This window comes from Diceros bicornis, chromosome 10 (assembly GCF_020826845.1).
Source record: "Diceros bicornis minor isolate mBicDic1 chromosome 10, mDicBic1.mat.cur, whole genome shotgun sequence".
NCBI classification, from domain to species: Eukaryota; Metazoa; Chordata; class Mammalia; order Perissodactyla; family Rhinocerotidae; genus Diceros; species Diceros bicornis.
The window spans coordinates 70105756-70129533 of NC_080749.1; the positions used below are offsets into that span (position 1 = coordinate 70105756).

The window sequence follows — 23778 nt, forward strand, 5'->3', positions numbered from 1 at the left end:
TTAAGTAGATTAAATAAACTTTTAATTATATGTTCAAAAATACCTGTTGTTCTAGGAATTCATATCAAAAGATGAAGCCAAATTGTAAAGACTTTGCTTGGGTATCTTAGCTTGATATTTAATGACTTCTGCAAAAAAGAAAAACGGAAAAATTTCAAGTGGTATAATATAATTTTTAAAATATAGGCAACAACTCCTTTAGTTATTCATAATAGGGGACAGAAAACTAAATGAAAGTTATCCAAGTATGAGATGGGAATGTATACTGACAGTGTTACAGCTAAATATCCACAAATTAACTCATGCTGTCAATACAGTTATTGGTGGGTGTTTAAGTTGTGAATGTCAACAAAGAATTTGTGAATGGGAAATATTTGATTCTAAGGTTCCTTTCAAATCTAAAATTCTATGGGTATATGATTCTCCTGTTTAAGAAATGTGTGGTGTATTTTAGGGAAAAAAATCATTGGAAATTTTCTTTTAGTGTTAGTGAATGAAAGGTTTGCTTCAGTTGTCTAGAATAACTAGCTTATGGCTTATGTAGGCCATTTCATTCTTTAGAGTTTCTAAACTAGAGTTCATAGTCTAAATTAGAGTAATTAAGGTTAGTTAACTTATCTAGATTTGAAGCCTGGTTTTGCTTTTTTCCAACTTCATTGTCAACTGGGTGCTTTTGACAGAAACTCCTCTGTCAACTTGGAGATGTAACTGAAAAGCCTTATTTACATTAAAATGAAGGCAGATATTTTCCAATTCTCTTTATAGAGATGACTCTCAAGAAGTAGGTCTTAACTCTTTTTGAGTTACTGGTGACCAAGATCTGTCTTGTTTACACTGGAGATCTTAGTGAATGGAACAATACATTTTCATAAGCATATGCTTCCTTTTCAGTATCTGCACAAAAGCATGTAAGGAAGGAATCCTCTTGGAATTGGCAAGAAAGGAGAAGAAAATGGGAGTTTTACAGAAGAGTTGGGGAGGTTTGAGATTGTTGAGTGATGGATTAGGGAATAAAGCATAGAATTAGGAATGCACAGATAATTTGAATAGATACAGAATCCATGCCAACAGTCATGCTATTTCAATAACATGCGGTAGGGCAATAGCCTTTTGAAGTTTCTCTTGTCTCAGTGTTGCTACAATTTTTAAATTGTAGTCTTTTTATTCTGGTAAACCTATGTCTGTCTGCTTTCACACTGAAGATTTTCTTAGATTTGTGACAGTTTTGAATGTTACAGTTTTAAGTGAATAAATGAAAATTTTCTGAGAAATTGCCTTTCTTAGCTATGCTTATAAGGGGGCTCATATATTTTGGGGCAAATCTATCTATCCAGCTACCTACCCAACTATCCATCCATCCATCATCTCTCCTTCCCCCTAAAAACAAAGAACTGTACCTGTATGCACGGATTTTAGTCATACCAATTGCATCATTTGGTATTTTATAGTCCAAAAATGTGTGAAGAATATGAGTGGGAGCTAATTATTATGTCCTCTCACATTGAAAATTGACTGGAGGCAGCGTACTATTTTACAGTCAATATTATAAAATGAATAGCTTTTTAAAGGTCAGAGCAAAGGAAACAGAAAATAAATGAGAGCCGAGCGAAAGTTAATACCATGATGTCCTCTCTGGTTACTGAACTTGGATTTTTCATTTCCTGGTAGTCAAAACAACAAGGGAAATAACAATCAGTGACAAAATTATTTTTCCACATAAGATCAAAGCACATGAGTTGCTCAAGAGAAGCAAAGTTTTCCTTACCAGTTAGGTTTAAAAGAGATTTTTCTTATGGGACTTAGGACTTGAAGGATGTCATCTCGAGCAACACCTCCCAAAATTCACAGTGGAAAATAGAGGTAGTGAGTTTTATATAGCTTCTTTTTATGCCACTTCACGAAGTGGAGGCAGAGGACATAATGCCAAAGCACAGGTTAGGAAAAGCCAAGTCTGTAAGACGTATAAGTCAGTGGTTGTCCTCCTGGGATACTCAGTAGAACCACGGCAGAATGTGATCAGAATCTGTGGAGTGTGGGCGGGGGGGGGGGGGGGGGGGAGGGGTAAACGAGGCATCTGCTCCTAGGTGCCTCCAATGTGCATCAAAGGTTAGAACTCCTGGTACAAGCACCTGGCTTATTGATGGTTTGCCTTGATTTAGGAGCACAAGGAATAGGTAGATTACAGTTACTCCTTCAGGTGATACTTCATGGCGGTTCTGTTTGTTCCTTTATTTGTTTTCTGTTTTTTCATAACTGGGCTTTGAATTAAGGGTGGTCTGCAGACAATTGGAGGTTGTATTCTCTGGAAAGGGCCCAGAGTACACATACTCTTGTCAATAAAAACAGAGCCTTAATTTTAAAATCCACTGAATAATAGGTTGGGCTGTCATCATTTTATGAAAATTGGGGAAGCAAACCAAGACCTGTTTGAATAGATGGCCCCTCCTCTCTGTAGAGATGTGGGGCATGAGACGTGACAAAGCGAAGATTCTCTAGACTGGAACTAATTTATGATGGTGATTAGGCAACTGTGTAGCGTATAAGGATGGTTCCAGTCTGTGGGCCTAGGGAGTTATTGCGGAGATGGGTATTTTCTCAGTCAGTAGGTATTTGAAGTACACGTATTTGGAGTGAGCAGGCATATGTGTGTGTGTGAGCGTGCATGTGTGTGTGGTTTCTTTTTTTTTAACCTTAAGCAATAAGGTTAGGAACCATAGAATATTTTTAGGAATTGAGATTCCCTATTTGAACGGCTGTTTATACAAATTGAAGAGAAGTCTTCTTCCAATAAGTGTTCATAGTTCTGAAACCTCCTGAGAAATGTGGCTTCATTCCAAATCTTTGTAGATTTTCTTCTCTGTCACTGAGCCTGCTGTTGGCATGGAGAAAGCTCTGGCGAGGGTCATTTGGCATCCTTCTAGGGCATGTCACTAAATTAATTAGACTCAACAGCATGTCAGATTTCAGTGGTGAGAAAGACACATGGGAGAGGAGCAGAGGGTTGTTACTATAGCTTTTCTAGATAGTCTCCTAACCAGTTTAAGTTATAAAGATTTAATGTGTGAAGTCTTTGAAGATTTATTGGTTTATTCATCTAAGAAAAATTTTGAGTGCCCTGCCCCTGCAAATCCCAGTAATTTTCTTTGTGCAGAAAATCTGCTCTGAAGAACATAAATTCCGGAACGGTGAAACTCCAGGCCTTCTTCCAGGGAGAGGTCCTTTGCCTGGAGGGGCAGAATGGAATTGTGATTTGTGACTCTTAAGAGGCCATGGTGGAGGGAGAGCTTTGAACTTGAGGATCTGGAGAGCAGAGACAGCCTCGTTTTCAACTTCATGGCCTCTGATGCTGGGCACAGTTTCTGGCAGTTGTAGGCACTTGCTAGATATTGGCTGCAGAATTCGAGAAGAAAGTTAGGATAAACACGATAATTTGCTCAAGGGGGATCTAGAGAAGTGACTATACATATTTTGGAGAAGAGAGATCGTATCAGCTGGGGCTCTAGGAAGGATGAGAGCAAGATATTCTCATCAGCCAGCTCTGCAGATGAGTAATAGCTTTTGTGTCTTAGTTCAAGAACTAGCAAGGTCCTAGAATGTTACTGGTGCAAATATAATCACACTTTGCCTTTCTAAAGCAGATTTTAGATGATCAGTTGCCTATGTCTTCAAATAGAATCTATATAGACTAGCATTAGGGAGAACTGCTGAATACTAAGTGATCACCTAAATGAAGAATTTCAGATAGGGAGTATAAAATAGAGTCCCATTTCTCTTTAACTTTCTTCTTTGAATATTTTAAATCCATACAGCTCTTTCTTTGTAAACGTATGAATGTGCATTTACATATGCTTACTTGAATAACATTTCCTTTGATTTCTCCTTTACTTGGTTATTTACAAGTAGTTGGTAAACAAACATAGACTTTGAAAATGCCACGCATTAATTTTGTCAATTTCTTGCATGAAGAGGAGAAAAGACTGTGTTAAGATTCATTCTACAGATTTATTCTGAGCATCTACTGTGTGTTAGGCACTGAGATTCCCGGGTGAGTCATAATTCCTGCTCTCAAGGGAGAGAAACTGTAAGCAGAACAGTTTCCAGAAAGTTAAGATACTGTGTGCTAAGGGTATAATAGATGTATAAATGGGGTTTCATAGGTGTACAGGCAAGGCGCTCCTAGAACAAGGGGAGACATCGGGGAGCTTCCAAGAGAAGAGGGTGTTTGGTGGGGACATTGGGGCAGAGAGGGTACCGGGGGAGAATGAGCTGGGAAGAATAGGCAGACCAGCTCCTGGGAAGGGCTTGCTTGCTTTGTAATCTGTACCACACTCATGAGAAATAAAGCTCGTGGAGACTGGATTCTGTGTGAGTAGCCTGCCTGATTTTGACCTCTCTGGGTAATCAGGAACCAGTCTGGATTTACCTGAAGGAAGTTCAGGATTTTGTGTTGAAGATATAAGCTTCTCTTGAGTTTATATCCTGTAATAAAAACATATCCTACTCTGCATAGCTCCCAAGGCCCCAGTGTCTGTGTCCAGAGTGCCTCGGGGCATGGTCTGTTCTCATCCAGGGCCCTTGCCCCTGCCCTGCTGATCTGGAGGCTTGTTCCTGGCTTTCAGGACTTGATTTGTAGTTTCTCGAAGTTTGGTCTTTAAGGACAAAGGACTTTATCAGAGATAATAAATCCTGACTGCCTGCAGATCCGAGAGTTTCTTTCTCTCACATACGTATGTGATCTGCTATGTGGTATTTCAACACAGTCATTTTCTTGTGGCCACTTTGCAGACGTAGTGACATGGCTTAAAAAACTTGAAAGCCGTTGAAAGATGTTTGAGTGCTCTCTGTTTGGGTTCCTTTTGGAGCTGTGCTCTCCACATGATGGAATGATGCAGGAGTTGTTTCAGGCCCCTTGTGAGTGTCAGGGCGCTTTCTGTGTGTCAGCATTAAATCTTCCTTTAGCAGTAGGAGTAGCTCAGAGCTCTGCTGTTCTATCATCTTCTTCCTAAAGCCATGGGCCAGGCTCTGCCAGAGCAGTCAAGAGCCAGGAAGCTTGTCAAGGAGGGCGTGGCCTGTTAGAATTTTTGAAGGAGGAGGGTTGCAGGGAAGCCAGCCTGCAGGACGAGTGGCATATGGTATTTTTGGTTTACCCATTCTTATGTGGCCACTTTGAAGCCATTTTTTTATAGGCAGACATTTTAGCATTCTTTTTTTTTTAATGTAAAAATAGTAAGCAACTACTGTGCAGAATAGACCTCCTGGCGTCTTGAGCCTTCCTAACCTTATCCTTGAGGGCCCTTCCCTAGGGTGGGGACCAGGACTGGGGAGCGGGAGGGCGTGGGAGTGAGAACCCTCGGGAAGACACAGGCAGATAAGGAGTGGTCATCCTTTGTTGACCGCACTTGGTCCTCTCAGAGAGCCCCGTCAGTCACTGCAGCCTGGGGCCTGCTCTTTCTCTGAGGGGCTTCTATCCCAGTGGTCTGGTTTGCAATCCTCTGATTTCCCCCCATTAATCACTGAGTTTCTTTAAAATTAAGACATGGATTTCGCTGTGTAGTAATGGAACTTCTTTGTTTTCTGTTTGGAAATCTAGAGGAAGGGTTTCTGCATTTGTCTGTGTCCTGAATTTGCAAACCTTATTTGAATAGGTACATATGAAACCCTGGTGTGTGTAGGGGAGGGCGGCCTCTGGGCCACATGAGGATCATTTCAGTTCAGTCCGACTGCCTAGGAAATCCGCAGTCGTGCTGCCAACATTTCTCTCTGGTGCCTAAGCAAAATAGAGCATTATACTTAAAATCAGACTACTCCATAGAACCATGGTTTTGGAGACAGAAATGATATAACCTTGCTTTGAGTTCTAACAAATTTGGGGAAAAAACTTTGTTAGAGAAACACATAAAAGCAAGAAGTTAAATCTGGCTGCAGTGAAGACAGAATTAGGAATGGAGACAGAGTTATGGTAATGAAAAGGTAACATATTTTGATAGCATTGTGTCAGGAGGTTTGTGAAAGTGTCCTGCTTGGGTATAGAGGACCCCTTTAAGAGTTACTGAAGCTCGGGCCAGAAATGGGGAACTCGTCTAAGGCAGTAAAAAATTGGTGATGGAGAGGAGAGGAAGGGGCAGGTGGATTTGAAAGGTATTGGGGCCCTCGATGAAAGAGAAGAAGCAAAACTAAAATTTTTTTTCTGGTACCAGTATCCCTCTCATGCTTTAGGGGAAGTTTTGTTGTTGTTTTGTGGCTTTTTTTTTTAGTAAGCCACGTAGACCGAAGGACTTGTCCTCAAATGACTAAATTATTTTCTAGTTAGATAGTATGTGATTTCTCTAGACCGAGCACCCAAGGGTAGGGATGATGTCCTTTGTATTCTACTGAACACTCTCCCTGGCACATAGAATATGTATTGAATCAATGAATACTGAATTCTCTTAAAATTATTTCCTAAATGGTTCCTCCCTCACGGTATCATGATATGAATTTAGCTAATAACGAAGAAGTCTCGTTATTATTATTATTTTGCCAATTCATTTTCCTTTCTCCACAATAATATGTGCAAACCTAGACATTCCATTGTATACATACAGTGGTCTTTGTGTGTACATGTGTGCATATATCTGTAATCAGGCATCTTATTAATATTTATTGATTTCATTGAATTTTGCATCCGCTCTATGAAGTGAAGGCAGGTCTTGTTCTCCAAAACGTGAACAGGTTTGTAACTTTGGTTCTGGAAGGTAAACATGCAGACTTAGCCCCAGCTGGCCTTTCAGACCTTTGCTGAGCCCCTGCTCCGTTTCAGACATTGTACGGGGCGCTCTGGAAACATCCCCTGCCCAGCCCCATAAGGCTTGAAGCACAGACCGAAGCTTGAAGAAGTTGATTACTTTCCACTACTGACCACCCTTCTCCTCTGTGTGTTTTTTTTTCTTTCTTTTTTTAAATAAACCAAAGCAGTGTGTACTTCGGGTTCCCATCCAGATGCCATCTCCACCCGATGCCTCTGTGACAGCTGCAGCCAGATTTCTCTGCACTTCTTCAGTACGTGGTGCTGCCCAGGGTCCCCAGCACAGTGTCTTCTATTGTGGACAAGCGTCCCTCTCTCTCTCCTCCCGTGGGAAGCTGGGACCCCACTTCCTTGCATCCTGTGTTTGTAGCAGGCATTCAGGGGCTGTCCAAGTTGGTGCAGAGTGGTTTCCCTTTGAATGTTAGAAACATGAAAGGTTCACTTTACTGAACAGTCTGCTATTTGGGATGTGGATTTGAAGTACCTTAGATTGGAATGTGTTTCAAAGTTAGGCGAAGAAAAAGACACACAAAGTGGCGTACGAGGAGGCACTTTTTTAGGCTTTAATTCAGTAGAGAACGTCTATCTGAAAAATCACTTAGCGTTTTGAGAACTTGAAATCATTCTGTTTACATTAAAGAGTAAAAACATTAAGTCCTGAGGATAATTAGGAAGGTCTTTGAAGTAACTTCTCTTGGGATAAGTGTTTCCAGGATTTAGTTGCCTGTAATAAAGTGATAAAAACTGACTGTGAAATTAATTGAAATAATAAATTATTAATAAATTGAAATAAATTAATTTCGCCCCCAAATTTGGAAACAGTTATGCTGGGTATTTGTTTAAATTGTATTTACCTTGAGCAGGAAAGGCTATTCTTGTGAACTGTAACTGTGTAATTATTTTTATGAGAGTCAGGTAATAAAAATGATTGTTAATATTCTTTTGTTAAAAGTGATACTAAAAATACTTCAAGGGCTTATTGAATTTGAATTAAGAGGATGATTGCTTATTTGTTTTTTCCCCCAAATCAGGTGTGTTTTGTTAATTTCTGGACAGGGGAAATAACATAATTTCCTCCTTATTCTCTGTGTCCTCGCAGCCTCTGTCCTTGTATATGCCTTGGGATTCAGATTTTACAGCTTTCCATAACATGCCTCTCTCAGGAAGTCATTTTTTCCTTTTCTGAATGTCTTTAGGAGATTGCTGATGTGTTAATTACCTTCTCCCACCCCCTTTCTTGAGGGACTTAAGTGTCTTTCCTGTTAGATTTTAAGCCTCTAGAGGATCATCGTTCTCAGAACCCACACAGTGAGTACCATACCTCTCATCTCATGGTGCCCATGAACTACAGTGCTTCTCATCTCATGGGTGCCTGTGAACTCCCTGGGAACCCCACCCTTGTGGATGGTCTCCTCTAGCCTCCACATACTCTTCCATCTTAGTAGTTAGGGGATTGACTCAACATGGTAGAACCATCCCCACTGTATTAATTCATGATAAGGATAAGGATAAGGCCTCACAGCAGCAAAGACTGATGAAGTGGAATTAGCCTCTTTGCTTTTGACTGCTTGTCAAGCCCAAAGCAGGATGCCGCCCCTGTAGAGGGCTTTCCCCCATGGTGTCTCGTGCTGAGGGCACCATTTTCAGGAGGAAGTCCTCAGCAGCACAAGGGATTACTGCTAAATTCCAAAGAGCAGCTTCCAGGCCCTGAAGACAGATGTTTCCTCCTCACTGCTTTCATATCTTAAGTCCAGTCCTTTTCCTTCCTGGCGTAATTTAGTCTCTCTAGCCCTCTTATCTGCTTCCTAATGCATGTCTCCAGTACCTGGTTTTTCCAATCCACCTTTGAAAAAGAGTCACCCTGGGGCCCAGTGCACCTTCCATATCAGTCTCCAGTAGAAGAAAGGTGTTGACTCTGTCAAGTGACTTTCAGCCAGCTGGCCCTGGACTGGGTAGACTTGAGGAACTCCATTATGATTTTGATAATGATTAGGCCCATGGGGTTGGAAGACTTTGGATGTGCCCCAAAGCTGCTTCATCACAAGAGGATTATAGATAAAATTTCTAAAATCTTGAAAGAAGACTACCCCTTAAGTATTCTTTGCTGTTTATTTTGGATTATATTCCGTTAACTAGCGTGTAAACTTTTGAAATAAAGAGCTTTGCTTATAAATTCTAGTACTGAAGTAGAAGAGTTTCTTGTCTAATTGCAGAGGGATTTCTCTTCTTTCTTAAAATGTTTATAACACATGTGAACCATTTTATACACACAAAACATTCGAATACTGTGATTTTTGTCCCCTTAGTGGTTACATTTGACAGACAAGATAAAAAACTATTTTTCAGTGACCCATTAAAAAATAATGAGAGACGTGTATATTGAGGTTGACACAGGCAATCTATGAAATTTCACAAAAATACTGTGGAATCTATTTTTTGGAAACCAATGTAATTCTAAAGGAAGAAACTTTTTGTGCCTATTTGTCCTGTCCTATTTTAAAGCCTGTTGTTTGAACTTTAATGCTTTACTGTTGTCACTTCAGAATAGATGTCATCTTAAAGTGACTCAACTTTGATGAGATTATTTCTGTTTGTAGCTAATAGAAACAAACCTTTTCCAATCATGTAGCCAAAAGAAAGCAATGTGCCTACTTATGTATAGGAGTATTGATAAAATATTCTTAGAAAAATGATTGTAGTTCATTTTTCAAGTCTCACCTGCACTCTGCCATATGTCATCCCCATGGCATAGCAGCCTTCTTATATTGAGTTGGTAACTAGGGACGTCTTTGACTTTAGATGTGTAAAGAGAAAAGGTACAATGCAGGGTTTTTGTGTTTTTTTTTAGCCATTTTTTTCCCTGGTATATTTTTTTCCATCTTATTTCCTTTCAGCCTTTGTCTTCATATTTTAAATGTGACTCCTGTAGACAGCATATAATTGGGTTTTGCTTTTATATCCATTCTAACATTCTCTCCCTTTGAATTGGAGTATTTTGTCCATTAACATTTAATGTAATTATTGATATGATTGAATTTAAGTCTACCACTTAATAATTTATTTTATTTTTTGTTTGTCCCTTGTATGTTTATTCCTCTTTTCCTGCTCTTTTATGGATTATTTGATTTTTTTTTTTAGAATTTTATTTTAATTTTTTAGTTAGTTATTTTGTAGCTCTTTGTGTTATTATTTTAATGGTTGTTCTAGGTATTATAATATACATCCTTAAAATTTCAGGATCCATGTAGAGGTATATTGTACCACTTTATGTAAAAATATGGAAATTTTGGAACCATTAGGTCCATTTACCATCCATCTCCCCCCAGTCCTGTTCTTTAAGTTTGTTTTCATATTCTTTCCTTTTTACTTCACAGTGTACATTTTGCCCATTGCTCTTTATTTTGAAGAGGGGCTTGCTTTTGTTCTCTGTTTTCTCTTGTTCTGAGGCTTGGATTGTTAGGAATGTTACCAGTGTTGTGGTAGGAGGGTATAACTGTATTGTTGTAGATATATTCATTTACCGTGCTTGTACTGGCATAGGACAAGAATGCAATAAAGCTTTCCAAGATAAAATTTATTTGTAACAAATAACTATAAATTATAGACCTATTTTCCCTGAACTTTTCCCTTAAGATGTGATAGGATGAATGTCTGGTGAAAGGGCATAATGCTGATTTAACAAGGTGATATTTTTCAAGCGGGTGGATGTTTTCTGAATTAACAATATGAGACAATTATAGATGTACCGATACCTGCATAGTATTTTACAAGGAAGGGCAGCATTGTGCCTCTCCTCAAAAACAAACAAGTGAAGAAACAAAAAAACTCTCAAGGTTTTTGTGCAAAACACACCACACGTAATTCCTTTTCTCCTTTTCCTTCTCTTCTATGTCTTTCTTGTGGACTATCCTCAGTCCTTGATCGGGTTCGATATGAAGTTAGAAATTGGTGGAACACTTGGGGTTTAGGAATTTTTTAAAAAACATTTATTTTTTTGTTACTTAGTTTTAAAAACATCCAGTTTTTAGGGCTGAACCAGAGCTAGAAAGTAAAGAAATAGTTGAGATTTGTAGATCTTGATTGTAGAGGAAAATTTTGAGACTGAGCTATTTTAAGAGGGTTAAATTCAGAAGCAGAATTTCCCTAGTGTGATTTGAAAGTATTCTAAGAATAAGGATTGAATGAAAGGGGATAATCCATTTTGAGAACATTTGAAGAAAAAGACATGAAATAAAAGGTAGAAACAATTATCTAAGTTCAAGAAAGTTTCCTAAGACAGATTTTGTTCTATTAAACACTTTGGTTAATGGAACTGACAAACTAAAAGTCCTCAGAATGGCTCAGACTGTTGTAGAGAATGATTTCTCAAGCAACTCAGTAGGGGAGAGAGCCAGAGAGACTGGAAAATGGGGATCTACTTGGAAGATCATAAGCTTTCGGTGGTGGTGTTGATGTATTTGGTGTCACAACATCTTTCCTGCTTTGCATTGTAGGTGAAATAAACTTAGAAAGGAAACGGCGGGGTGGAGGGCCTGGAGTTTTGGCCAAAGAAGCCCTGCCATTGCCCCTGATGGCCGTGAAAGCAGAACCACTGTAGAGGTTAACATTCTGAATAGAAATAAGGTGGAGGAGGAACATAAATACCAGCTGGATAATTTTGAACATGCAACCCAACGTTCCGCCCTGACAGAAAATAATAGATGAGCCCCAAACCAAACTTCTAAAACCTAAAAGCAATAGATACAGCTGTTTGGGAACGTGCAATGAACAACATACTTGGTGCTGGGAAAGTTTAGCTCTCAATGAGCAGTCCTTTAGCTGATCTGGAAATGAAGGGGAGACTTGCATTCAGACGTCAAGACCGTCTCTATTCTTAGAGCCCAAGTATAGGGCAGAAGAAGTGGATAAAACCATGCTCTTGATGTGGTGGGATAAAAACCATGCTTGCGCCTTACGTTATCGTCATTATATTGTAATAAACCGTTCATTTTTGCGTGTGGTGAATAACAATGCTGACATGCTCACAAAATAATGCAAAGCATATGGGTCACAACAGTTTTTAAGTAAAAACTTCTTTAAAGATTTATTTAGGTTTCCTAATTATGGAGTGGTTGGGAAGACTGGCATGTGGTTTCAGTTTATAGTTGTAAATGTTGGCTTTGGTGATGGGGACGTGCTCATGTTGCCAAAGGGAAAGAGAACAAGATTGGGAGGAGGGCTTGCGTCCTTCAGAGCCCGCCCTTTTGCCCTTTTTAAAAAAAATCAAGTCAATATCTGTGTTTATGTGAAATAAGTATGATGCCATTTATACTGTGCTTGAGATGAGTGTGCCAGTAGTTCAGGCCAGTTTTCCCAGTGCTTAAGTACTTAACTGGTAAATTTTCATGGTAGTTTGAAATCAGTGGCTCTCTAGAGTCCTAAAAGAATAGCTATCCCTTTTAGCCTTTATCTTATATTAAAATATACTCTTCATAGATGAATCAAGCCCAGTTTTGGGGGACAGCAGTTAAGTATTTCTGTCTGGACAGACAAGAAAATAATAAGCTTTTTTTTTTTTTTTTAAGGTGTTTTGACTTGAAATAAACCCCTGGCAGGGTCATTTGGTGATCTTCCAAAGCCTCGTGTGTGTGTGTGTGTGTGTATGTGTGTGTGTGTGTACACATATACATGCACATACACAATCATATATGGTTATTCATGTTAGGAGGGATTTTGCATTATTTGGGATCTAGGAATAGTGTAATATATATAAATTGCAATCCTAGGAGCACGGGAAAAAGCCTGTGTTAACTACTCCATGAAGAGGTTGGTGAATATGTATGGTTGGAAAAATTCGCTTGTGTTTTCTGCAGTGTGCTTTCCTGCATTTCTTGCCAGTGATGATAATGATAGTGGCATGTCTGAACTATTGTCTGGAGGTGGAAGGAGTGGGAGGGGAGGAAGGCTAATAAGAAATCTAAGCATTGCTTTCCTTCCCTGCATGAAGGTCATAGAAGAAATGAATTTCCTGTTTACCGTTCTTAATGGAGCTCACTCCAGTAGTGACTTGGTCAGTACTTGGAGAGAATCCCCTCATTCATTCCTTCATAATTTGGTATTGATGATGTCTTATGTTTATAGCTCTGTGGATGGCACAAAGATTAGATAGAAAGAAAGGCTGTGCCCTAGAGGAGCTTACACTCTGCCAGGGGATAAGAAGATATGTACATAGCTGATTATAATACAGAAAGAGTTTGGATATTTATTCAGGGTTTTATCCCTTTTAAAGCGCTTTTATACACTTTTATTTAATCTTCTAAGGTCAAGTACGTGGTTTCATTCTCTATTTTGTGCGTGAAGACACCAGAGTTGGTCCAGGGCAAGTGACTTGCTTGAGCTCACGTAGGTAGTGAAGTTGTGGATCTGGGGCGCAGGGAATCCTATCCAGGATGTCTTCTGCTCCATATTCGCTGTTTTTCCACCATCCCCGGTATGCAGTGGTGCACACAAGGGGACGCTTGTTTCCACCTGGGGATCAGAGAACACGAGAGAAGGACGAGGCCCCTGAGTGACCCTGGAGGGTGAGCAAGGCGCTGGTTACATAGGAAATGGCTGAGAGGGCCATTTCCATTTGAGGGAGAAGATGACTTCCTGGGCAGAAAGAGATGTGTGGACACTGTTCACAGAAACAAGCTAAAGCAACGTGTTACTCAGAAAAGTCCTTTGCGCGAGATACTTCCATTATTTTTTCTCTCTTTTTCTGCTATTCATACATTCATTCAACAAATGGATTTAGAGTATACTTGTTATGTGCAAGGCACTGGATTCTTTGATGTGATGTTTACAAGAGAAGGCTCGTGGTGCCTCTCTTTGAGGGTCTCACAGTAGTCCAGCTGGAAGATGAGATCACAAATAATCATAAGATTATGTGACAAGAAGAAGAACATGATACACAGTATTTCTGGGTTCAAGTTATGACTGTTCGAAGAAAGAGATCATGGGTATCTCATGTCACCTCTCAGTCTCAGTTGGATCATTTTTTTTTAAGGAGGCTAACATTTACTTCATAGGGCTGTTTAAGGGTTAAATCTGATGATGAATATGAGGACACCTCACTCAGCTCCTGGCACATTGAAGTTGCTCAGCAAACGTTGGTATTAACAGCTCCATACATTTCTGAGGAAAAGCCAAGGTCCTTGATTGAAAGGCCCTCTGTGGTCTGGTCGTTCAAATGTAAACTCTTTCTGTATCCCAGCCGTTCACCAGACTCCTTGCCCCCAAACTGGTCTCTCCCGTATGCACCTTTGTGGCCTGTGACCTGTCCAAGATGCAGAGGTGGTGTATCCCAGTGGTCAGAGCAGGGGTCAGTTCTGGCTCTGCTGTGTCATACTGGCAGTGTTACCTCAGTAAGTTATAGCTTCACTTTTTTGCCACAGTTTTATCCTCTGTAAATGGGATTAATAATATTTTATTCTTAGTGGTTTTATTGTGATATTTAAAATGACCAAATATGAAGGGCTTGCGGGCAGTGCTGGTACAGGGTCAAAGTTGCTGTTTTTAGCTGTAATTACCATCCGATGACCGTCTCAGCGTGCCGCTCCCCTGCTTACAGGCCTGTAGCGTGGCTCCCCATCATCTCTATTCTTCATCTGTTTCTGCACATTTATCTCCGTAGCTCGTGACTCATCTGTCCCTTCCTTATGCTTTGCCTTCCAGCAACGTGGAACTGCTCATAACCCTGTCACCCCTCCTCTGGGATATTTTGGCCTTTGTTTTTGCCTAAAAGCCCTTTGTCTTGGTAATGAATTCTTTAGGACTGGTTTTTCCACCTCTTAAGATTCTCCAACTCCATTCGCTACTGCCTTGAATTCCCTGTCGTCTTCTGCAATGTTTTGCACATATCTTTGTCCTTCCACTTGCCTTTTTTCTATTTGTATCTCTCGCCTCTACTTTTGACTGAGAACTCAAGAAAGAAGGGCTGAGTCTTAATTATCTTTACATTCCCAGCATGTTCTTGACACATGGTAGACTCTGAATAAGTATTGGTTAACTGAATTAGAAGAGAAACATAACCTATATTAAATACATTATCATGTGTCAAGATTATTTTTCAATTAGCAAGAAAGGGCAAAATTCACCTTATTAGTGAATTGCGAGGAGGGGAAGGTTGACATGAGGACTGGCCCGGCCTTACTAGTTAGGGGCCCTTGGTCGTCACAGGGTGCAGTGGGGAGCTGGGGGTCCAGGACTGGACAGGAACCCTGGCAAACCCAGAGAGCCATTTGCCTCTGGTGGACCCGGCAGTCACAGTCAATTGTGAAGGCAGTGGTTCTGTATTTATCTTAGTGATGGTGATATCAGCTGTTTGGTATTTGATACCCTTTCTCTAATGTTTGAAAAGATTTTTTCCCTCATTGTTTTGAAACTCTAGTATAGTGTCCAGAAAATCTCAATATTATCCTGTTGTGGACATGTGATGTAACATTTTCTCCCTGGTTCCCTGAATTGCCTAGGTTTTAACAAAGGGAGCGATAAATATAGCATGTGGGTTAAATAAACCATCTCTTTAGAATACAGTAAATCAGTGCCGTTTTGGTTAATTGAGAATGCATGGGAAAGGGGAACATGGGCCACAAAGGATGGATGGGCTTATTTATTTATTTTCAGAATTTGAGGGAAATAAATGTGATGTCTCGGCTTTCTATCCAAAGCATCTCAGTGGCCCTTTAAAGGGCCTGCAGTTACGTGTGATAAACACACAACAGTGAGCTCAATTCTAAGGATTTTTTCCCATTATCCCCTGCAGCTTTGCCCTGTCTGATGAAGCATACAGATCCCTACGCGATCAAGATAAAGACCAGTGTATTCTCATTACTGGGGAGAGCGGAGCAGGAAAAACAGGTAAGGCCACCACCGCACTTTCTCCCCTAGAAGGTAAATGCTGCACAGAATGACAGAATGACGATCGCAGAGAGGGCAGCTGGGGCCTCTCTAGCATGAAGCTGCACAGGGCCACTGTGAGGGCTCCTTTGCGGGAGGCTACTGATTAGGGTCACGGAATGTTCTCTGGGAAGGACTTACCTCATCTCTCACATGAAGAAACAGGACCTATGAAAGGGATTCCAACCAATGTGGGAGTCTATTTCTGGATTCTAGACTTTTCTAGTCCAGTCCCTAATATTTCAAGGTCTTGTACCTTTCCTCCAAGACGCCAAGGTCAGTGAGGTCTTCCCACTTCCCTAAGGAATGCCAAATTATTTGAACGTTGGGAGGTCACAATCACAACTTACCTCTCCCAAAACGTGAGAGAAGGCACCAGGAAGATGCTGAATTTCACTCTAAAGAAGTCTTGCTCTGAAGCCTAAAGAATTGAGATTTTTGTATATGTTTCTAGATGGGCTGGCAACTTCCCCATAAAACAAACCCCCAAATGGAGGGATTATGCGTTTTTTTCTTGTGGTTTTAATAAGAGCAATTTGTATGATTGATGGACTTGAGTGAGAAAGCGATTTTACACGTGGTGTCCAGCTACATGGAAAAGATTCGAAATAACTGCCCTCTGAGTCCAAACTTAGGTCAGAACTGCTGTTGTCAGTGGGTATCTTTGATCGAATTGACGAGAGCGTGGAGGAGGAGGATGGTGAGAGAGATGGTATTTTCATAACCGTTTCATCTGTAAAATGTTCTTGTTTTATAGATAAGACTCTGATAATTGGTAATTTCTGCTGGTTTGGCAAAGTGGGATTTGAACATTTCCACTTTGCTTGGCTATTTAGATATCAGGTTAAAAACTTCGATTCCCTGAAGACCAAGGGAAGAAAATCCCCCATGGGTGTTTCAGCTAACTGACTGAATCCATTTTGTGCGTGAGCTCTTAGTAAGATCTGTGCCTTTAGAGTCTCACTCTCTGCTTTGAAGTGGCTTTTCCTTCTCTACCTGTGCCTCCTCCACTTTCTTTAGGAGTAACTGTTCCCTATCCTCCAAAGTAGCTGAAGAAAGAATGGTTAGATAAGTGTGTCCAGGTCCCGTCCTAGAGCCCTTTGGAGACAAAGCACACTGTTTCCTTGTCAGGTCATGCAGGTTTCAGGCTCTAGATGGGCAGAAATGGAGGGCAAAGGACTGGCATGTGAGTATCTAAAGTAACAGAAAGCATAGTCTCAGATAGTTGGAAGGGATTTTAGTTATAGACCATCTAGTGTAGAGTCCTCCCCAGGGACAGCCAAACTCCTTCTTTTTTAGTGACACAGGGCTCACTGCTTCGTAAGGCGGTCTGCTGAGTTCATTATACAGGTTTGGCTAACAAAAGTTCTTCCTTACCTCGAGTTTAATTCTGCCTCTACCAGTTGGTCCTAACTCTGCAGTATGGAACCTTACCAAATTAGTCTACTTTCCCTTCTCCAGGACAATTACTTAGTTATTTGAAGTGTCATCCATCATATCTTCCTAGGGCTAAAAATCTCTTTTCCCTCAAAAATTTCTTGTATGGTATACATTCATTTATTCATTCATCCAGGAAATACCTGGATAATAATTCCTGAGTACCTATTAGGTGAAAGATACTGTACTAGGTACTAGTGATGCATTGGTAAGCCAGACACCATCCCAGTCCTTATTAAGTTTATAGACCAGTAGAGGAGATAAACAATAGCTCTACACTATATGTTTACATACATCTAAATGTATGCATGTATACATGCAATTAATACACAAAACTCTAAGTGTGGTAAAGGAAAAGTACATTATAAGAGTGCTTATAAGAACATGTAACAGGAGGATCGAATCTCATCCCCAAATTCCTCACTATCATGGTTATATTATTCTGGAATCATCCCAGTTTATCAATGTGCTTCATAAAATTACATCCCAAGAAGTTAACAGAATACTTCAAGTTTGGTCCTGGTTGTGGTGGAACTATTATCCCTCTTAATGTGGATACTAGGCTTCTATTAACATAGCATATGTATTGACTCATATTGGTCTTTTTGTCAAGCAAGATGTTATAGGTTTTTTTGTACATTAACTTCTGTTAGGTCAGATCTTCTCAATCCAGTATTGTTCGACAAAGTTATTTTAAGCTTACTTGTAGAATCTTTTATTTATTTTTATTAGTTTTAGACCATTGTTGTAGCCTCTTGAGAAACTGACAAATTCTGATTCTGTCCCCTCCCATAGAAGCACTGCCATGTCTTTGGGTAATAGTAATAGTAGCTAAATTGAGCACTTACCATGTGCCGGGCGTTATGTTTAGCATATTACATGTATGAGTATTCTTCTTATCTCCATTCTTATGATGGGGAAATGGAGCCACAGAAAGGTTAACCAACTTGCCCAAACTTATGCAGTGAGCAAGTGGCAGAACTGGGCTTGTGAACACAGGTGGTATATATAGCTCTAGAGTCCCCACTTGTCTTAGTCAGCTCAGGCTGCTATGACAAAATACCATAGACTGGGTGACTTAAACAACAGACATTTTATTTCTCATAGTTCAAGAGCCTGGGAAGTTCAAGGTCAAGGTATCTGCTGATTTTTGGTTCCTGGTGAGCGCCTTCTTTCTGAGTGAGGTACTCAGGAATTATTTCCTGGATGAGTGAATAAATCCTTATAATCCCACCCCTGGAATATATCTCACGCCAAGCTGTTTTTTGCTTTTCTTAGTGTCCACATGGAGACTCTAGTCCAAGCCATCAATCATTGTTTCCTTTGAGGACTATTTGTCACAATGTCCAACAGGTCTCTCTCTTTCCCCTAATGCCTGCTTACAATCCCTTTTCACAGACACCAGAATGATCTGTGAAAATGAAAACTGGATCAAACCCTTGACCTGTTTAAATACTTTTTTTCAAGCTTTATTGAAATATAATTGACATATAACTTTGTGCAAATTTAAGGTGTACAATGAGATGATTTGATATATATATACATTGTGAAATGATTACCACAATAAGGTTAGTGAGTACATCCATCACCTCACATAGTTAGTTAACCCCCCGCCCCCGCTTTTTTGTGGTGAGAACTTCTAAGATCTACTCTCTCAGCAACTTTTAAGTGTACAATACGGTGTTAACTATAGTCACCACGCTGTATATTACATCCCCATAACTTCTTCATCTTATAACTGGAAGTTTGTACCCTTTGACCTCCATCACCTATTCCCCTCCTCCAACTACCAGTCTACTCTCTGTTTCTATGAATTTGAGTTTTTTTAGGTTCTATATGTGAGATCATACAACATTTGTCTTATTCTGTCTGACTTATTTCAGTTGGTATAATGCCCTCAAGTTTCATCTGTGTTGTCATAAATGGCAGGATTCCCTCCCTTTTTATGGCTGTATAATGTTCCATTGTGTATATACCCCACATTTTCTTTATTCATCCATCAGCGGACACTTAGTTTGTTTCCAAGTCTTGGCTATTGTAAATAGTGCTGCAATGAACTCGGGAGTACAGATATCTCTTCTAGATAATGATTTCATTTCCTTCAGATACATATCCAAAAGTGGGATTGCTGGGTTATATGAAAGTTTTGGAGCCTTTGAGGAACCTCCATACTGTTTTCCGTAGTGGCTGTACCAGTTTACATTCCCACCAACAGTGCACAAGTATTCTCTTTTCTCCACATCCTTGCCACCATTTGTTATCGCTTGTTTTTTTGGGTAATTAATAGCCATTCCGACAGGTGTGAGGTGGTATTTCATTGTGGTTTTCAATTGCATTTCCTTAATGATTAGTGAGGTAAGCACCTCTTCATTTACCTATTGGCCATTTGAATGTCTTCTTTGGGAATATGTCTAATCAGGTCCTTTGCCTATTTTTTAATTGGATTTTTTTTTTTTGCTATTGAGTTGTATAAGTTCTTATATATTTTAGATATTAATCCCTTATCCAAATATATGATTGCATATGTTTTCTCCCATTTTGTAGGTTGCTTTTTTGTTTTGTTAATCTTCTTTTTGCTATGCAGAAGCTTTTTAGTTTAATGTAGTCCCACTTGTTTATTTTTGTTGTTGTTGTTTGTGTTTTGGGTGTCATATCCAAAACCAATGTCATATGAAGACCAATGTCAAAGAGCTTTCTCCCTATTTTTTCTTCTAGGAGTTTTACAGTTTCAGTTCTTATATTTAAGTCTTTAATACATTGTGAGTTAATTTTTGTGAGTGGTATAAGATAGGGGTTCAGTTTCATTCTTTTATATGTGAATATCCAGTTTTCCCAACACCATTTATTAAAAAGACTCTTTTCCCCATTGAGTATTCTTAGCAACCTTGTCACATATTAGGTGACTGTATGTGCATGGGTTTATTTCTGGGCTCTTGATTCTGTTCCATTGGTGTGTGTGTCTGTTTTTATTCCAGTACCATATTGTTTTGATTTCTATAGCTTTGTAGTGTAGTTTGAATCAGGAAGTGTGATGCTTCCAGCTTCGTTCTTCTTTCTCAAGATTGCTTTAGCTGTTTGGGGTCTTTTGTGCTTCTATGTGAATTTTAGGATTGTTTGTTCTATTTCTGTGAAAAATGCTATTGGAGTTTTGATGGGGATTGCATTGAATCTATAGATTTGGATAGTATGGACATTTTAACGATATTTATTCTCCCTGTCCATGAACACGAGCTATTTTTCCATTTATTTATGTCACTTAAATTTCTTTTATCAATGTCTTATAGTTTTCAGTGTACGGATCTTTCACCTCCTTGGTTAAGTTTATTCCTAAGTATTTTATTGTTTTTGATGGTATTATTAATGGGATACTGTCTTATTTTTTTTCAGATAGTTTATTGTTAGTATAAAAAAGCACTACTGATTTCTGTATGTTGATTTTGTCCCTGCAACTTTATTGAATTTGATTATTAGTTCTAACAGTTTTTTCAGTGGAGTCTTTAGGGTTTTCTATATATAGTCATGCATTGCTTAACGACGGGGATATGTTTTGAGAAATGTGTTGTTAGATGATTTCATCATTGTGCAAACATCATAGAGTATACTTACACAAATCTAAATGGTATAGCCTACTACACACTAGGCTATATGTTACTAATCTTATGGGACCATCATCGTATATGTGGCCTATCATTGATCTAAATGTCATGCAGTGCATGACTGTATAAGATCATGTCATCTGTAAACAGAGACAGTTTTCCTTCTTCCTTTCTGTTTCTGAGGCCTTTATTTCTTTTCTTTCCTAATTGCTCTGGCTGGGACTTCCAGTACTCTGTTGAATAAGAGTGGTGAGAGTGGGCACCATTGTCTTGTTCCTGATCTTAGAGGAATAGCTTTTAACCTTTCGTCATTGAGTATGACGTTAGCTGTGTGCTTGTCATTTATGGCCTTTATTACGTTGACGTATGTTCCTTCTATACCCAATTTGTTGAGAGTTTTTATCATGAAAGGATACTGAATTCTGTCAAATGCTTTTTCTGGATCTATTGAGATTATCAGATGATTTTTATCTTTTATTCTATTATTGTGATGTATCACATTTATTTATTTGCATATGTTGAACCATCCTTGCATCCCAGGGATGAATCCCACTTGATCATGATGTCTGATCCTTTTATTGTGCTGCTGAATTCGGTTTGCTAATATTTTGTTGAGAATTTTGGCACTTACATTCATCAGGGATATTGACTTGTATTTTTCTTTTCTTGTAATATCCTTATCTGGCTTTGGTATCAAGGTAATGCACCCTTGTAAAACGAGGTTGGAATTGTTCCCTCTGCAGTGTTTTAGAAGAGTTTGAGACAGAGTGGTGTTAATTCTTCTTCAGTGTTTGCTGGAAGTCACCAGTGAAAACACCTGGGCCTGAGCTTTTCTTTTTCAGGTGGTTTTTGATTACTGATTCAATCTCCTTAGTAGTAATTGATCTGTTCAGATTTTCTATTTTTTCATGATTCAGTCTTGGTAGGTTGTATGTTTCTAGGAACTTACCCATTTCTTCCAGGTTGGCCAATGTGCTGGCATATAATTGTTCAGAGTAATGTCTTATGATCCTTTGTATTTCTGTGGTATCTGTTGAATGTCTCCTCTTTTATTTATAATTTTATTTATTTGAGTCTTCTCTCTTTTTTTTCTTGGTTAGTCTAGCTAAAAGCTTGTCAATTTTATTTATTTTTTCAAAGAACCAATCTTAGTTTTGTTGATATTTTCTGCTGTTCTCCTCCTCTCTGTTTCATTTAATTCTGCTCTAATCTTTATTATTTCCTTCCTTCTGCTAACTTTGGGCTTGGTTTGTTCTTCTTTTTCTAGTTTCTTGAGGTGTAATGTTAGTTTGTTTATTTGACATCTTTCTTTATTTTTATTTGTTTATTTTTTTTTTGTGAGGAAGATCAGCCCTGAGCTAACATCTGTGCTAATCCTCCTCTTTTTGCTGAGGAAGACCAGCCCTGAGCTAACATCTATTGCCAATCCTCCTCCTTTTTTTTTTTGCACCAAAGCCCCAGTAGAAAGTTGTATGTCATAGTTGCACATCCTTCTAGTTGCTGTATGTGGGACGTGGCGTCGGTGCGCGCCCGGGATCCGAACCCGGGCTGCCAGTAGCAGAGCGCGCGCACTTAACCGCTAAGCCAAGGGCCCAGCCCCTTTCTTTATTCTTAATGTAGGCATTTGTAGCTATAAACTTTCCTCTTAGGACTACCTTTGCTGCATCTCCTAAGTTTTAGTATATTATTTTTCCATTTTTGTTTTGTTTCAAGATTTTTTTTTTTTTTTTGTGAGGAAGATCAGCCCTGTGCTAACACCTGCCGATCCTCCTCTTTTTTTGCTGAGGAAGACTGGCCCTGGGCTAACCTCCGTGCCCATCTTCCTCCACTTTATATGGGATGCTGCCACAGCATGGCTTGTCAAGTGGTGGGTCAGTGCGCCCCCGGGATCCGAACTGGCGAACCCCGGGCCACCGCAGCAGAGCGTGTGCATTTAACTGCTTGTGCCACCGGGCCGGCCCCTCAAGATATTTTTTATATAAATTTTTTTAAACAGTTTCTATTGCACTTAAGTAAAAGCCAAACCCAGTGGGCCTATTGTGCAAGGTTCTGCTTGATCTGGCCCCTACCTACTTCTGCACCTTCCTTCATGCTTTTCTCCCCTTCTGATGGCATCTCATGTTATATGGCAGCTCATGTTACTTTCCATTAAAAGGCTTGCTCTCTATTGTATGCAGACAGTGTTTCATTATTTAGAGCTTCCCATCCCTTTTTAGATCATTCATCTGAACTCTGGGTATGGGCTCTTACCTGTATTTGCTCAGAAATTTGTGAAATCTTTGGCTTTTTAGAACTCTTTCTTTCCAGTAGGAATTTTAAGAGGAGATTGTGTCTTGGGAGAAAGTTTTTGCCCCTTCTCTGTTACTGACCAGTTTTTTCTTGTGAAATAGAATTTAATGCTTAGAAGCAGTACAGTTTCTTGTTTGTTTCCAAGTTGATCAATGAAAATGGTAGCAAGGCAAGTTGAAAACTGTGTCCCTTGACAGAAGTCATTTGTGTTGGTGGTATATCTCATGCCACCTCTCCCCACCCCAATCCTTTTGACTGTATCTACGAGCCTATTCACTTTACATATCTTTCTTTTTATTTAAGCGTGAGGGAGGAGAAGATGAAAATATTCCTAAGCCTATTAATTTTTTAGGTTTTTACTCATTCTTCATCACGACTAAAGACATATTTTTTGAGAGTCTGATTGTATTAATTTGTTCCTAAGTGAGTCATCAGAAGTGGGTTGTGGTCACTGGTTTGACTGGTGTTGGCCAATTTTTCATCTCCTCTGGAACATGTGTTCCAAGAAGACAGCACGTCCACTAATTAGCCCTGTCAGTGTATGGCTTCCTCCTGGAGTGAGATTCCATCTCCTTGTGGCCTCATCTACCTTCCTTATTGAAAAACTGAGTGGAGGTTGCTAGTACTGTTTCAGAGGGTTGGCATTCATTCTTTTCTGAGAAAAGCAAAAACCAATCTAGCGGCTTAGAGTTTATTCTTCTTTTCTATATTTTTCTCTTCTCTTGATGCCTTTTCTACTTACTAACCTGTTGT

The 23778-nt window shown here is 39.5% G+C and overlaps 1 protein-coding gene across 5 annotated transcripts in view; it reads left to right on the forward strand.

The window, feature by feature from the left end:
• The window catches only part of MYO1B (myosin IB), a 180700-nt gene that overhangs the window by 70438 nt on the left and 86484 nt on the right, over nucleotides 1-23778 (forward strand). For all 5 annotated transcript variants that reach the window (XM_058549453.1, XM_058549457.1, XM_058549454.1 and 2 more), the window contains one exon: nucleotides 15570-15664. In XM_058549453.1, coding sequence (XP_058405436.1) covers nucleotides 15570-15664 — 95 coding nt within the window. The remainder of the gene's footprint in view (nucleotides 1-15569; nucleotides 15665-23778) is intronic.